This window comes from Bufo gargarizans, chromosome 6 (genome assembly GCF_014858855.1).
Source record: "Bufo gargarizans isolate SCDJY-AF-19 chromosome 6, ASM1485885v1, whole genome shotgun sequence".
Lineage (NCBI taxonomy): Eukaryota > Metazoa > Chordata > Amphibia > Anura > Bufonidae > Bufo > Bufo gargarizans.
Window position 1 is genome coordinate 29,963,589 of NC_058085.1, and position 17,122 is coordinate 29,980,710.

Below are 17,122 nucleotides of genomic sequence, written 5' to 3' on the forward strand. Positions count from 1 at the left end.
GAAACCATGAGAGTTGGCCAGAATACTCGCTCTATTTCTTTCATCCAATTTTATGTTTAACTCCCGCTCCCAGTTATTTAGGTATGTAGGGTCTTGAGGGTTCTTATTGCTAGATATCTGTTTATATATCATAGACAAGCATTTATGTGGCAAGTTAGGGAGCATTACATAGTTCTCTAGCCACGTGGGGTCTGGCAGGGGGAAATTGTTAGATTTCCGGAATTTAGCACAGGATTTCTCAAAGTCCCAGGATTGTAGTATGTCGCCAGGAGCATCGTTAGTGCCCATGATATCTTTGTAGAAATCACTATTAGCCTTGGACCTACCCAAGTCTCCCATTCAAAGGTGTTTCACAGAAGCCCATATCTTTGTGACCACTAATGGCCGCTTAGCCAGAATCTGCGGTAAAACATACAGGGGCGTCAGGGGAGACAATTTGCCTCTTCCCAGATTAAGCTCCTCCGAATTTTGGCCGGTACGGATAGTGCACCTGAGTAGATCATACGGTAGCTCCTGTTTACTCGGCAATGGGGCCTTATACCAAAGCAAGGATTCCCTATGTCTCCCCAGCAGAGATTTTTCCATATCAACATGCATAGGAAGAGGATCATGGCGCGTCAATGACAACCATCTCTCCAAATGTATGGCTTGCAGATATGAGGTGATGTCAGGCAAAGAAATGCCTCCCCGCCTCCTATTCCTGGTAAGGAGAGAATAGGGAAGCCTCGCTTTCCTCCTATCCCATAGGAATCCACTAAAAATAGAGATTAGTTTAGTCTGAAAGGTACCGGGGACTGATATCGGGAGAGATCTGAATAAATACAGTAGCTGGGGGAGAATAAATGTGACCAGGGCGTTCTTCCTTCCCAACCAAGAGAGCATCTTCTTTGAGAAACCTGCCAGAGTAGACTGTATTTTAGACAGCAAGGGAATATGGTTTAATTGATACAACAAGTTCGTGTTGGCCGGGATTAGGATCCCTAAATATTTAATAGCCTTAGGCGGCCACTTAAAAGGGGTCATAGCCTTAATTCTTCTCAACTTGGGAGGCGTTATAGAGATGCTAGTGCTTCTGACTTGTCGAAGTTTATTTTAAAATCAGATGCATCTCCAAATGCCCTGAAGATGTTCATGACAAATGGCATTGCCTCCTCTGGGTTTGAAATGAACAGCAACAAGTCGTCGGCAAACGCGGCCATCTTGTGTTCAGTTTTGTTTATCTTCAGACCCCTAATATCTGGAGTCTGTCTAAATGTAAGCAAGAGCGTCTCCATAGCTAGGATGAAGAGCGAGGGAGACAACGGGCAACCCTGTCTGGTACCATTTCCAATGCCAAAGGAGTCCGATAGTGTATTGTTCACTAATATACGTGCCGAGGGTGAGGAGTACATTGCAAATATCGCCTGTATAAACCTATCTGGGAACCCAAACGCATCTAAAGTTTTCCGCATGAACATCCAGTTAACTCTGTCGAACGCTTTCTCCGCGTCTGTCCCTAGGAGAACTAGAGGTATCTTTTTTGAGTGAGCATGGGCAACCGCATTTATGACTCTGCTAACATTGTGTCTCCCCTCCCTGCCCAGTACAAATCCCACCTGTTCCTCACCAATCAGGCGAGGAAGGAAGGGGGCGATTCTATTGCTTAATACCTTGGCCCACCACTTCAGATCGGTGTTCAAGAGGGAAATGGGTCTATAGCTACCGCACATCTCCTGATCCTTCCCCTCTTTATGGATAATGGTAATATGTGCTTCTTGCGTCTGAGCAGGGAGGGAGGAGCCCCGTAGCAGGTCATTACAGAGTCTCGTAAAATATGGGGACAGAATATGTTTAAACTTTTTGTAGTAATAGATGGGAAACCCATCCGGGCCTGGACTCTTTCCTATAGGTATAGACCCAAGAACTTTCTCAATCTCCTCAAGCGTGACAGGACTTAACAGCACAGATCTATCCTCTTCTGACAAAGTGGGTATCTTGATAGCTTCAAGGAAGGTGTCGATATGCTTGTTCAAGAGGTTTTGGTCATATCCCGCTTCTCGTTTCTCTCTCTCAATATTATATAGGGAGGAGTAAAAATTGCAGAATTCCTTAGCAATGTCAGGGGTAGAGGTTACTCTCTTCCCATTTTTATTCTTAATAGCCTGAATGAAAGTTTTGCTCCTCTGGGCTCTTAAAAGGTTAGACATGACCTTAGTCCCCTTATCTCCATGACAAAAATATTTAAACCGTAGTGATTGCAGTATTTTGGCAGACTTAATGTTAAGCAGGTCTTTGACCTGATGGCGTAAAGATCGAAGTGCAGAGTGCACTTTGTCACACTGCCTGGTCTTATGCAGGGCTTCTAGGGTGGAGATCTGCATCAGCAGAGAGTTTAACTGTTGTGACCTTTGTTTCTTAACTTTGGACCCCAAGCTAATCAGCTCCCCCCTGATAACCACTTTGTGAGCTTCCCACACTATGGACATGGGTGTTTGGGAGTCATCATTTATATTGAAATAGTCTATGATCTTCTGTTCGATCTGGGCTTTATTATCTTCATCCTCAAGAAGCGTGGTGTTAAGTCGCCACGTCCACGCCTTCGGAGGCAGGTCTGCTAGCTTCCATTTAACTATAACTAAGGCATGGTCAGAGATGGTGGAGGCACCAATGTCTGCTTTTGTTACAGAAATAAGTGAGTTATTAGACATAAGGATGTAATCCAACCTTTGGTATGTACCATGGACTGGAGAGAAAAACGTATAGTCCCTCCCTTCAGGGTTGAGAATCCTCCAGACGTCTGAGATCTGCAGGTTCGACAGAGCTAACTGGAGTCTACGTATTTGTTTCTTAGAGAGGGATGGAGATCTTGAGGTGGAATCCACACTGTGATCTAAAGTCAAGTTGAAATCACCCCCCAAGATCAACATGCCTTCTGCAAAGTTCCCCAGGGTGGCTAATATCTGCAAGAACCACGGGACTTGTTTAACATTAGGGGCATAAACATTGGCCAAAGTGATGGTGCAATTGAGGATTTTCCCCTTGACAAACAAATACCTCCCAAAAGGATCCTCCATCTTAGCTGTCAATATAAAAGGTAAGTTTTTACCTAAACCATTGGAGACCCCGCGTGCCGCCGAGGAGTAGGTGGAGTGGTACCAGACAGGGAAGCTTCTACTGTTCATGTTTGGGTCATGCAAGTGTCGGAAGTGAGTCTCCTGTAAAAAGAGTATGTCAGCATGTTCTCTGTTAAGGGTGTGATAAACCTGGCTTCTTTTCTGGGGTATATTCATACCATTAACATTAAGCGTACATACAGTTATATCAGCCATATCATAATCATATCATCAATAGCTATCATATGCACCTCAGTAATGTCATTCAGTGGGTCGACAGGTGAGGGAAGGGAAGGGACAGGAATGAAAACGAAGGAAAAAAGAGAGCCTGCAGGCTCTAACGGCGCAACATTGCGCAGAACTACAAGTGCTATCAAATGAGACTGGGCCGGTGGGGGGGACATAAGTGGAAGAGCCCAGCAAGACCAGGTACTCCACACATCTCCGGCCAGCAACATAGGCCATAGTTAGCCTACTGTAAATTGAAAAATACCAGAAAAACATACAAGAACATATATAGCTCATGAAAGAACACGTGAAAACACATGGTGCTACATAATGTCATAGATGGTCACAGGGTGACAAGAACTTGAACCATTGCAGGGTCTGGAGGAGAGGCCAGCCACATGGTAGATAAAAAAGACTTTCCAGGTGGTCTAAGCCGGCGTAACAGCTCTCCTCCACATCCAGCACTACCCAGCCACGTAAGGTATTGTAGTATGATAGCCATACCCACGACTATAGCAAGTCTGCTTGTAACTATATGAACCAGAATTCAACATTTTGCAAATAAATGGGTTATAAACCCAAATAAGAGATCAGAACGACCCTTCTGATGTTTTGTGACCTCCGAAAAGGTACGTTTCAGTCCACTGAGGTCTGCTTCTTCCTCGCCGATTTGTGTTTAGATGCTAATGCCCAAGGCTCCGAAGGGCGGCAAACGAGGAAGGTCTTCAGCTGTAGGCACGGGCAGCCACGACGGGATGTCCATAGGTGGAATCTCCAGGGCCTCCCAAATCTTAGGCAGGTCATCCGGGCTGCGAACCGTGAACTGCCGACCCGAAATAGAAGCACTCAGGCCGAAGGGGAAGAGCCACCTCATAGGAATTTTCCTGGCTCTTAACTCCGTTGTCAACGGGCGCAAGGTCCGTCTCTTAGCGAGTGTGCTTGCTGCTAGATCCTGAAAAATCTGTATTTTGTGAGTGTCCAGCAAAATATCTTCCTTATCTCTCACCTTCTTTAGAATCTCCGCTGTGTCAAGATAGTTCAAAAGCGCGCAAACTGTATCTCTCGGCGGGTCTCCTTCTGCTGGCTTAGGCCTCAGGGCTCTGTGCGCGCACTCGATAATAATGGCGTCTGCATGTTCCTGCCCCACTAGGATTGAGAAGATACGGCGGACGCAATCTGAGAGTTCCTCAGCAGGTATTGATTCCGGGATTCCTCTGAGCCTGACATTCTTACGCCGTCCCCTATTCTCCTGGTCTTCCAGGCTAAGGTAGGCATTATTCAGCTGCGAGCGCAGCGATTTCATTTGAGTATGCAGGCCCCTGCTGTGTTCAGCAATAGCTGATTGAGAGGATTCAAGCAAGTCTACTCGGGCCCCTATTTGGCGTACCTCCATCTTTATGTCCGTTAATTCCTTCATCACCGGGGACAAGGCCTGTGACAGTGAGTGCTTTAGAAAGGACCGAGTGATCGGTAATGCGTTTACAGCTCCCTGTGCGTCAGAGAAGGTACACAAGCTGCCTCCATCCGAGTCATCCTCCTGTGTTTCAGAGCAGGCAGCGGCCGCCGCCATTTTCTTCGCTCTGGCTGGGGAGTGCATCGGCTTATTTAGGAACTTCGACAGGTCCCCCTGCATCTTCTGGGGTCTCAAGGAGCCCTCCGTGTCCTTGTTTCTGTCTTTGGACATTTTGCCCATGATTCAAGTAGGCTAGGTGCTCTAAAAAGCTGTAAAGCCGGGAGATGTGGTGAGGAGCTCGAGGTTAAGCGTCCACCACCATACTCGGCTAGCTCCGCCCCCCTCCAGACGGAACATTTTTAAAAGATTTTTTCCTGTTTGTTTCTTTATTACTCCCAGAAAACTGCCTGAATCTCCTGGAAGGACAAACATTTGCCAAATGATTTATATCTCCACAACAAAAACAAACCATCCCATGCGAGCTGAATCTTCTATTGTCAGAAGCAATCAACCCCAGCTGCATGGGCTCCTGCTCAGCAGGGGCTGACAGCGACCGAGACCCCTGCGCACAGAATGAGACCGCTGCACTGTCCTGGGACTGAGTATGACAGGAAGGGGACATCTCTCCTCTCTCTCTAAGACGCCTGTCAATACGAACGGCCTGAGACATAGCAGAGTCCAAAGAAATAGGTCTCTCATGAAAGGCAAATGCATCTTTCAATCCCTCTGAAAGACCATGGCAAAATTTGACTTCGGAGTGCAGCATCATTTCAACCAGTATCAGCTGCCCATCTCCGAAATTCTGAGCAGTATATTTCTGCGGATTGTTTACCCTGGCATAATAGACGTAGTCTAGACTCAGCCGGAGCAATACGATCCGGATCATCATATATCTGACCCAGGGCTAAAAAGAATTCATCCACTGAACGGAGAGGCCGTGCCCCCTCCGGCAGCGAAAAGGCCCAAGACTGAGCGTTACCCCTGAGCAGCGATATAATGATCCCCACCATCCGTTCCTCATCACCAGAGGAATGGGGAAGAAGGCGAAAATGGAGTTTGCAAGCCTCTCTAAAACGCACAAAATTCTCACTACCCCCGGAGAACGTATCCGGGAGCGAGATCTTAGGCTCAGAACAAACTCCATGAACGCAAGCTGAACCGGTCACTTGAAGCTGAGAAAAAGTCTTACGGAGATCAGCTACCTCCAATGAAAGACCCTGGAAGCGTTCAGCCAAAAGTGAAACCGGATCCATGCTTGAGACTGTTTTGGCGGCTTATAATGTCACGGACGGTGTACAGGAAACAAGACAAAGCAACATGCATATATGACTCACTGGATCCAAAGCTAAGGAACCAAAAGGGAGACCCCTGCACAAGACCTGAGACTTTCCCTGGCTGCTCAGCCTATGCAAAGATCTCAGAGGTGGATGGTTGCATATCCACGTACCTCGACTAAATAACCCCTGAACACCCTACAATAGTGAGGGGACACGACCACCGGCTCCCTACACCAGACACGGAGGGAGTCAGGGTCACCTGGGATCCAGCAAACAGAAAATAACAGATAAATGTTCAGCACTTAACTTTGTAGCAGACTGGAAAACAAGATCAGGTGTAATACACTAATCTCATTGCACCTGCTGGGCTGAGTGGGAGAGAGCACAGACCAGAGATAATCCCCCGGCCTGTGCGCTCTCCTCAGCTCACCAGAAGAGATAACATCATCATATCATGTCTGCTGCTGGTAAGAGCATGATGTGCTCGATGTTACTATTTAATTTTATTTATAGTACAGGAACCTTACTACTATAAGGAGGACACTAAGGGTCAGCACTATTGCAGGGGGGGCACAAGGGGGGCTTTACTAATGTGTTGTACCACTAAGAGGCAGCATTATTGAAAGGGGGCATAACTACTGTTTGGAGACATCAAGGGGGCATTCTACTGAGTGGGGGCACTTTTTGAGCATCAGTACTGTGAAGAGGGCATTAAGGGGGAAGTTCACTGTGAAAGGGACACTGAGGGGAGATAACTATGGTGTGGTGTGGTCTTGTTCAGTGCTAGGCAATGTTTTATTTATATATCTTTTAAATGACTAATTTGGTGGGGGTTGCAGGGAAGTTGTTTAAGGTGGGGGCCAACTTTGTCTAGTTATGCTCCTGTGTCTACTATTAGATTGTGATCTGTTTGGCCACCAATTTTTGGGCCATGCCTTGTACTTTCTGTGGATTTTTTTTATACAGAAATTTTATAAAATTTAAATAGAATTTTATGGTATATTATTCAACAATAACAATTGTGTTTTATCCTTGGCAGATAACTGTACTGGGATCTCTGAGAAGCGTCTGGTATCTTCAAATTTTGAAGAGGATGGTCGTGGTATCACACAAGATGAAGAGCATGCCAACAGCCAAGATATACTCTCATCCAATCAGAGAAAAAAATTATCACTTGATCATATTAAACAGGTCCGAACTTCTGAATTATCAGAGACTGTAACACAGAATAAAAGTCGTAGAAGAGGTGTTAAACATCAAACAGCTCATGTAAGAGAGAAGCCTTTTTCATGTTTAGAATGTGGAAGATGCTTTCGATGTAAAAGAGATCTTGTTAGACATGAGAAAATTCACACAGGGAAGAGGCCATTTTCTTGTTTAGAATGTGGAAAATGTTTTAGATATAAATCGGAAGTTGCCACACATCAGAAAACTCACACAGGGGAGAAGCCTTTTTCATGTTCAGAATGTAGAAAATGTTTTAGATATAATTCAGAACTTGTCACACATCAGAGAATTCACACAGGAGAAAAGCCATTTTCATGTTCAGAATGTGGAAAATGTTTTTACAGTAAATCCCCTTTTGTTCTACATCAGAGAAGTCACACAAGGGAGAAGCCATTTTCATGTTCAGAATGTGAAAAATGTTTTAAAAAGAAATCAGATCTTGTTACACATCAGAGAAGTCACACTGGAGAAAAGCCATTTTCATGTTCAGAATGTGAAAAATGTTTTGCCGATAAATCATCTCTATTTAAACATCAGAGAGTGCACACAGGGGAGAAGCCATTTTCATGTTCAGAATGTGGGAAATGTTTTCCCCGCAAATCAGCTCTTGATAGACATCAGAGAATTCACACAGAGGAAAATACATTTTTATGTTCAGAATGTGGGAAACGTTTTCCCAACAAATCAGCTCTTGATACGCATCAGAGAATTCACAGGGGGGAGAAGCCATTTTCATGTTCAGAATGTGCGAAATGTTTTCAACGTAAATCACATCTTGTTAGTCATCAGAGAATTCACACAGGAGAGAAGCCATTTTCATGTTTAGAATGTGGGAAATGTTTTCAACGTAAATCACATCTTGTAAGTCATCAGAAAATTCACACCGGGGAGAAACCATTTTCATGTTCAGAATGTGGTAAATGTTTTCACCATCATTCATCTATTGTTATACATCAGAGAATTCACACAGGAGAAAGGCTATTTTCATGTTCAGAATGTGGGAAATGTTTTCTCTATAAATCACATCTTGTTGTACATCAGAGAATTCACACAGGAGAGAAGCCATTTTCATGTTCAGAATGTGGGAAATGTTTTCAACGTAAATCACATCTTGTTAGTCATCAGAGAATTCACACAGAGGAGAAGTCATTTTCATGTTCAGAATGTGGGAAATGTTTTCACCATAAATCAACTCTTGTTATACATCAGAGAATTCACACAGGAGAGAAGCCATTTTCATGTTCAGAATGTGGGAAATGTTATTACTGTAAATCAACTCTTGTTAGACATCAAAGAATTCACACAGGGAGAAGCCATCTTCTTGTTTAGCTCGTTAGTGACTGCCCCTACTTGTTTGATGGTGGTCACTAGTTGGCTTTATTCCATCAGATATGTCTTTTTTAGGGCTCATACACATGGTAGTATAGTCGAGGTGCCCATACTGCGGACCAGAAACAAAAGGTCTTTAATATAGAGGCATTAACTATGTGCACTCCATATCGCAGATGGATGCGGACCCATTGACTTGAATGTGTCTGAATTCCGCAAGATCCAGCAAGGTTTGGAGCAGAGGCACAGATCAAAGCGCTTCCATGGGATTTCATTCCGTGCATCCGCACCACAAAAAAAAAAAGAGCATGTTCTATTTTTTGCGAGGCTTAATGTATCTTGCGGATCGTGGACCCATTGAAGTGAATAAGTCTGCTTTCGCAAGTGGCGTGCACTTTTCCGGTGCCCGTACATTGTGGACTGTTCGTGTGCAAGAGCCCTTTTAAAGAGCTAAAACATCACCTTGCTTTCAGCTACCAGAGGTAGTTTAGGGATTGTAGATTGAGGAACGCACCGGTGAGCTCAGCAACACCAAAAGACCCGGAAGACCACGGAAAACAACTGTGGTGGATGACCGAATAATTCTTTCGCTGGTGAAGAAAACACCCTTCACAACAGTTGGCTAGATCTAGAACACTCTCCAGGAGGTAGGTGTATGTGTGTCAAAGTCAACAATCAAGAGAAGACTTCACCAGAGTGAATACAGAGGGTTCACCACAAGATGTAAACCATTGGTGAGCCTCAAAAACAGGAAGGCTAGATTAGAGTTTGCCAAACGACATCTAAAAAAGCCTTCACAGTTCTGGAACAACATCCTATGGACAGATGAGACCAAGATCAACTTGTACCAGAGTGATGGGAAGAGAAGGAAAGGAACTGCTCATGATCCTAAGCATACCACCTCATCAGTGAAGCATGGTGGTGGTAGTGTCATGGCGTGGGCATGTATGGCTGCCAATGGAACTGGTTCTCTTGTATTTATTGATAATGTGACTGCTGACAATGGCAGCAGGATGAATTCTGAAGTGTTTCGGGCAATATTATCTGCTCATATACAGCCAAATGCTTCAGAACTCATTGGACGGCGCTTCACAGTGCAGATGGACAATGACCCAAAGCATACTGCAAAAGCCACCAAAAAGTTTTTTAAGGGAAAGAAGTGGAATGTTATGCAATCGCCAAGTCAATCACCTGACCTGAATCTGATTGAGCATGCATTTCACTTGCTGAAGACAAAACTGAAGGGAAAATGCCCAAAAACAAGCAGGAACTGAAGACCGTTGCAGTAGAGGATTTTCAACCAAGTATTAAAAAGTGAAAGTTTGATTTATGATTATAATTATGTCCCGTCACTTTTGGTCCCTTAACAAGTGGGAGGCACATATGCAAACTGTTGTAATTCCTACACCGTTCACCTGATTTAGAATTGTGTTGATGTCCCAATATTTATGTACCTGGCTGTAATTAATCTTCCCTCTGTTTCTTCTTGTGTTAAATCTGTGTTACACCAAATAAAAACAATTAACAATGCAACATTTGAAGTTTGAATCGCTTATTTAACTCATCACTACATTTTCTCTTATATCAGTTTACTTTTACTTAGTTCGTAACCCCTTTTTTCTTTCCGAACTTGAGATATAACTGCACAGAATCAAAACCAAAATATATGTGTACTCTTACCAACTCATACTATGCACAGAACCTGGGAGAGGCTGGCGGCTTACATGTATGAACAGTCAAACCCAGCTTAATACGCATGTACAGTTACCTCAAACTTCAGGAATGTGTCCAGGTACAGAATTAACATGAAGTGAAAAAGGGAAGAACTAATTAAAACCCTCACTTTACAATCTGTTATTATTTCAGACCTTGGAGTAGCCAATTTCCAGATCCACGGTAAATCAGAATCCCAAGATAAACTGAACAGACAATAGGTAACTTACTTGCAGACACATTTCCAAACAGATCTTTTTGAGGTCATAAGTAGGAATAAGCGAATTGACTTTGGATGTTTCAACCAAAGTCGATTTGCATAAAACTTCATTTGAATACTGTATGGAGCGAGCGCTCCGTACAGTATTTGAATGTATTGGCTCCGATGAGCCAAAGTTAATACCCGCAAAGTTTCGCGAGACTTCGTCTAATAACTTCGTAAATTAATTTCTACTGTAAAAAAACTTGGTAACGAACTCAGGTTCAGTTTCAAGGTACTACCTGGAACAAAACCCAAATTCGGTACAAAGGTTTCTGAGTGAGCAGGTCAAGGAAATAAGAAAAAAACAAACTGTAGGTGGTGCTTTACAGATACATTTTATTGAATAACTCAGTGGCTATGCAAAAATTTTAATTGTATGCAGTTACAAAAGTATTCAGATCAATTTGCTGGTTTGCAAACTAGAATATTTTTCGTAGGACAACCCCTTTAAATACATGAATAAATTACACTATAATAACACATTAAAAAAAGGTTAGTTACTAGTAAGAAAATTATCAAAAATGATACAAATGGTTAGTAAAAACCATTATCGCAAAAAAACGTGTAATATCGCAAAAAAACTAAATAAGTAGGGTTACTAATAAAGAAAATAAAAAAAAATAGAAAAGAAACAATTCAATGATTAGTGAATATATATAAACATTTGCCACTAATTACATCTTAATAATAATAAAAGATTACAGAACTACTTCTGTTCTTCATTCAGGCCGTAGGGTTGAATGGTTTTTACCTTATAAATGCAAAAGGCATTTTGCTTTCTGAAGGCCTTAAATCTGTTAAACATGTCCATGGGTACATGGTCAATTGGCATATTCCAGATTCCGGGATCCCTTCATGTTGAACAGCACAGTGTGAGAGAATTCATTATTATATCATTTGTTTCTGTGTTGTATGAGAATAAACTCAGAGATTAACAAACTTTCACACAGTTTATTTGTACACTAATTAAGGACTCTTTCTCCAAGACCATTCCTCTGTTGGTGTTTTGCAATTTATTACTCCACCTCTGTTCTTTTCTGTGTATATCCATGTTTCTTTAGAGATTTTTCCCTGACCTGAAGAAGGGACCTCAGAGTCTCGAAACCTTGCCTTATTACATAATTTATTTTAGTTAGCCATTAAAAGGTATCAAATTACAATATTTTTTATTGTTTCTCTTTTGGAGAGTATCAATACTTCTCACTATTGGCTAACACGGTACCACCCCTTTTTCCTTTGACCAAAGAAACGTGTCCACGCTCACCTCTTTTTGAATGTGTGTATGTAATTATACTCCTGTTTCAGGTTCCTTGCCAGCTACAATGAAAGATAATGACTTATGTAAAATAAGGTCCTACACATGTTTGACCATCACCCCTTTTACACATGACCCTCCAAGACAATTATGGACATCTCTTAACCTCACAACCTTACCTAAGCAACTATATAAACTATGTTCAAGCTACAGTAAAATATAGAATACATCTGGACCACACTGTTGTGTACTGTCTTTGATTCTCTGAGATGCTCATATATGATTGCCCATTTTGAAACTGGGGATACATAGAAGGGGCTATTTCGCCCACAGAAAACTTGGTGCCCGAACAGGGACCAGACTGCTTCATCCATCTAGATTTCGAGTGAGAGAAGGCACCGGAAACAGCAGATGCAAGGTAAGAAACTTTATTTTTACTCCTCCTATTCTGCTCTACCCTTCGGAGTCAGGCTGAGTTGCATGCATACAGTCTGGTCAGAAAACTGATTTAATTGCCTATGTACCCCTCAGTGTGTGTGAGTGAATACTGAGTGTGAATTGGAGCATGGCTGTAAAGTGAATGAGTGAAGAGTATTACAGTGAGTGGTTTGTGTAATATGATCTCTGCCTGCCAGGTTGTGTCAGGACATATCTGTACATGGCCCTGGGAACAGAGAAGGTTAATTTTAATATGAGTGAGGAGTACTTAATCTTTTTAGTGGGTCACAGTGTGGTAGTGCCTAAGAAATTCATTAGGTCTGGTATCCCAAGTTAGTAGGTTGTACAATTGGTTTGAGTTTGTTATTTGTCTGGCTGTGCTTGAAGATCTGAAGAGAGCAGCAAAAAGGCCAGTGTTGATTTACTTGTTTGTCATGTCCTGGTCCACCTACACACTAGCTATACCAGAAAGGTAGGGTGTTAAAACCCCCATATGTGCCAGACCTACCCAAGGGAGGAGGATCTAGAGAGTTGAACCAGAAGGATAGATGGTTAAAGTGTCTGAGAGCCAGACCTATCTGATGCAGGAGTCAAAAAGTGCTTATCGGCAAGGATATGTGTGCTCAAGTTCCTAGGGTGTTGAAGTGCCTGAGAGTCAGATCTAGAGACTGTGGGATCACACAGAGCAGATTATGGGGAATCTGATGGATGGACTGGGCAGGAACCCGAAAGAGAAACCAACCAGACAAATTGTGATGGAAAGAGAAGGTAGAGAATCAGTGAAAGGGTGTAGCAAGTTGTTGAAAAAGGCTGGAATGCCAAAAGATGTAAGTTTTGATGTTAAAAAGTGGAGGACTTTTCTAAGGGAATGTCAAGGTTGGCTGATAGATGAGGGGTTGGATGAAGTAGCGGAGAAATGGGCGAGAGTTGTTGAGGAGTTCATGAGAGGCTGCCAAGAGAATTTAGTAGGAAAACATGAGCCGATAGCACCCCCTGAGAAAACTATGCCTCCTCCATATAATGGGATCGAAGGTTGGACATGTCGAGTTTGTGGAACTCAAAATTCAGATTGGAAGGATATCTGTGCAGCATGTGTGCCCAGCCTCTCCTGTAGCAGCAAAACCCACAGCACCCCAACTCACACCCCAGGAGACACAAGGGGGCATATTAAATACCTTTATCCAAATAGCGGTTGTAGACAAAAAAGAAAGAGAAGGCGCTCATAGGGTGAATATGTAAAGGATTAGTTTTCCTTTTTCGGACAAGAGGTAATGTGCTCACCTGTTAGAGTTGCACCAATTGGGTGCAACTACAATGAGAGCTGAGTAATCGTGAGGGTAGGTTGGTGCCGCCGGCTCTGTCCAAAACATCCTTCGGTCGGTGCCAAACCGCCGAATGGGTGAATGTAGGAACTGTAGGTTTGGTGGAGCAAGGAAGTCCACAAGAAAACGAACAGAGTAACGGGTGCAAATCCACAACCAAAGATAGAGAACAAATTGGTTTATTCAGGACAACGCGTTTCGGGGTGCATGACCCCTTTATCAAGTCTACAGAAAGAAATGTATCGATCACATACATGGAATTTTGTGAATAATAGATAAGTGTGGATAATAAAACGTAGCGAGAGTAAATCTGCATACACATGTGTAAAAACGTATAAAAGAGTAGATGCGTAAATTCATATTTAAAAATGAATTAAATTAGATGGAAAAAATAATATTAAAAACATACATATTTCATTGAAGCACTTACTGATAAAAATGTATATAAATAGAGGCATGGTAAAAAATGTGATAATAAAAGTGCGGTAGTCTGAAGGGGATTCGTTGGAGGTACAGTGGACGTTGGCATTAGAATGTGCGCCCATAGCTGGCTATCTACTAAGAACATAATGTTTTGGTGTCCCGATCATGTGGCCAAAGTGGCATAATTTTGGCCATGTGTAATGTGCATTTTTGCCCTTGGGGAGGCGTAGAAGGTGCGTTTTGGTCCTTGGGGAGGCGTGGGGGGATTATGTGAGGGGAGTACCAGATAAAGGGGGGGACACTTTATAGGAAAGGAGTGGGGAATGTGGTAACATATAAGGTATAAAAATGGAGTATGGAAAGAGTGGCTGAGAGTATAGAGGTAAATGTATGTGTCTGTGTATGTATGGAATTAGCAAGAGGTAATGAATAAAAATGATGAATTGTGAGTGATAGCTGAGTCCAAGATGGTGGAGGCCAGGGTGGGATAGGTGTCAGGGGTGGGGGGAGATGAGTTGGAGGGGTGGTGGCATGGAGGTTACTAACCTGGTGGAGCCGCTCGTACCACAGCACGTGGGGTGTCTGGAGCAGTCGTTTCACAAAAGGGCGCGCATTGTCGGCGTCTTTTAATGGGCCGGCGTAGAATTGCAGGACACGTGCGGTGGGCGGGACTGGGGTGATGACGCTGGTCGGAGGGCGGTGAGGGGGCCGGGGATGGCGAGAGGAGCTGGAGGTTGGTGGGGGCAGTATCAGTGACGTGGGCCGAAGGGTGGGTCGGGGAGGTTCATGGTGCTGCCGGAGATGGAACGATAATCGCATGGAGTGGGCGGAGTAGCGAGAGGTCGGGGGGGAGGGAGCGAGGCAATGGCGGTGGGCCGGTGCTGAGTAAGTGATGCTGTCTCGGGGGGCGGGGCGGAGCGCTGCCGGAGATTCGTCTCAGATCGTGCGTCGTGGGGACAGTGGAGCAGCCAAGAGGCTGGTCAGGGAGTGTAGAAGGGAGATGGGAAGAGTGAGTGACCGGGGGGGGGGGGGCTGCTAGGGAGTGTAGAAGGGAGATGGGAAGAGTGAGTGACCGGGGGAGGGGGGGGGGGGGCCTGCTAGGGACATATCAATGTCCTGCTGGAGTAAATGAAATGTAAATGAAATAAATTTACAAATAAATAGATGAATTCCGTCACTTGTGTCCTGCTGAAGTGGACTTAAGAATTAAAAATTACAGTCATGCAAGTAAAAGTTATGGGAAAAAAGTGTCAGGCCATGGGGCGTGGGTGAGGGGATATATGTGTGTATTTTATGTATATGTCTGTAGGGAGATAGGATGTGTGTGTGTGGTGGATTGATGGTTTAATGAATTGGAAAAAAGGTATAATAAATCCGGGGTGATTTAAATCAGGTTGATGGTTGAATGACTGGGGAAAAAAAGGTATATTGAATCGGGGGTGGTGGCGTATTGCATCCGGGGAGTGGGAGGGGGGGTTGCGGTGGGATGGGGGTGATGAGCTGAAGTGGGATGTCGAGGCGAAAGGAGAGGGGGGGGATGGGAAGTGCAGGGGGGGATGGGAAGTGCAGGGGGGGATGGGAAGTGCAGGAGGCCATAAGGTTCCAGCGTTTGTAGTTTGAAGATCCAGAACATCTCCCTTTTTTGGAGTGTTCTGAATCTATCTGGGCAGATTTCGTTGATGGATTCGATCGGTGTAATGTGGAGTTTGGCAGGGTCTTTGTCGTGACGTGATAGGAAATGTCTAGAAACGCTATGCTTCTGGAATCAGTGTACAATGTTCCACCGATGTTTATTTAGGCGTTCCCTGAGTGTCTGTATGGTTCTACCCACATATTGCAGTCCGCATTCGCATTCCGCCAGATATACTATAAATGAGGAGGAGCAGTTCCTGAAGGTCTTTATTTATTATGGCCACTGAGATCCATCCGGTCACTCACCACACTCATGTCAAACCACATGGCTGCCACCCCCACACCTATACCAGATTCCATAGCTATCGATCCACCAGAGGATTGGAACCACTTTCCCCGGCGCCAAAACCCCGTCCCCCACCAACACGTAACTTCCCAAGGATAAATAAACCCATTCCCACCATCACCACCCAACTACCTGCCCCTGACACCAGTTCCCTTCGCACGCTTTTCCCACCAAACCCGGATGCTGCTACAACTCTCGCCCATATTTCCAGTACCGAGTCCCCGACATCTACAAAATCCCCCCATCCCCCATCCTATTCTCCACCCTTCTCCCCCTCCAGTCTCCCCCAAGGATGCCCACTGAACCTTCCCCCCACTTCTTTCCCATCAGTACCCTCAACCCCACCCCCCGTCGTGAACCACTCTGCCATATTCGAGGACTCATTACTCACTACCCACGACGAGAGTCTTTTAGATTCCTCTTCCACACCTCAATCTAACAGAAAATCACTCAGTGTCTTTTTTACCGCTACCCGGGGCACTGACCCCGGAAGCGACATACACCCTAAGACAACCTGCAGGCAATACCACAATAATTACGGATTTTTTCAAACCAGCCCCAAAAAAACAGAAGGGCCAAAAAAGAAAAAATGCCGCAGAGGACGGAGAGGAGGAGCCGCAAACAAAAGAAAAAAGCGAGGGAAGAACCAGGAAAGAGAACACACAGAACCACCAAGATCCACAGAGGAACAAAATCACACAACGGTAAAAAAATTTAATCTCTCCAAATTCAACCTTAATGCTGCACATACCTCAGTACTACAAAAAGGCCCATCATTCTGCCCAGCAGAGAAATTCAATGAATTCGAACTGTTTGTGGATCTGAACACCTTCATCAGAAATGTCACCCTACAGAGACATTTCGCCATCAAAGCTAAACTCTGCCAAAACAACAAAAAAACAGCAAACACCGCGCCAGATCCAGTTTCTTCACCCACTACCCATACAGGTTTAAAACCTAGATCCACGTTTAACCCCATCCACCGTAGAGGGAACCATATCAACACTTTTTTCTCATTAGTATCTGACGACATGAGAAAAATTTATGTAAACACCAAAACAAAGAAAAACCTAACAAAAGAAGAAAAACAGGCAGTAAAAGAACTCAACAGTAATGACTCTCTGG

The 17,122-nt window shown here is 44.1% G+C and overlaps 1 protein-coding gene across 1 annotated transcript; it reads left to right on the forward strand.

Annotated features, from left to right (window-relative positions):
* Positions 1-6,504: 6,504 nt before the first annotated feature.
* LOC122941916 (zinc finger protein OZF-like) lies at positions 6,505-9,183 on the forward strand. Its single transcript, XM_044299414.1, has 2 exons — positions 6,505-6,517; positions 7,090-9,183. Exons 1-2 carry the CDS (start codon positions 6,505-6,507, stop codon positions 8,604-8,606), a joined length of 1,530 nt encoding a protein of 509 aa, XP_044155349.1. The 3' UTR covers positions 8,607-9,183.
* Positions 9,184-17,122: the final 7,939 nt, after the last annotated feature.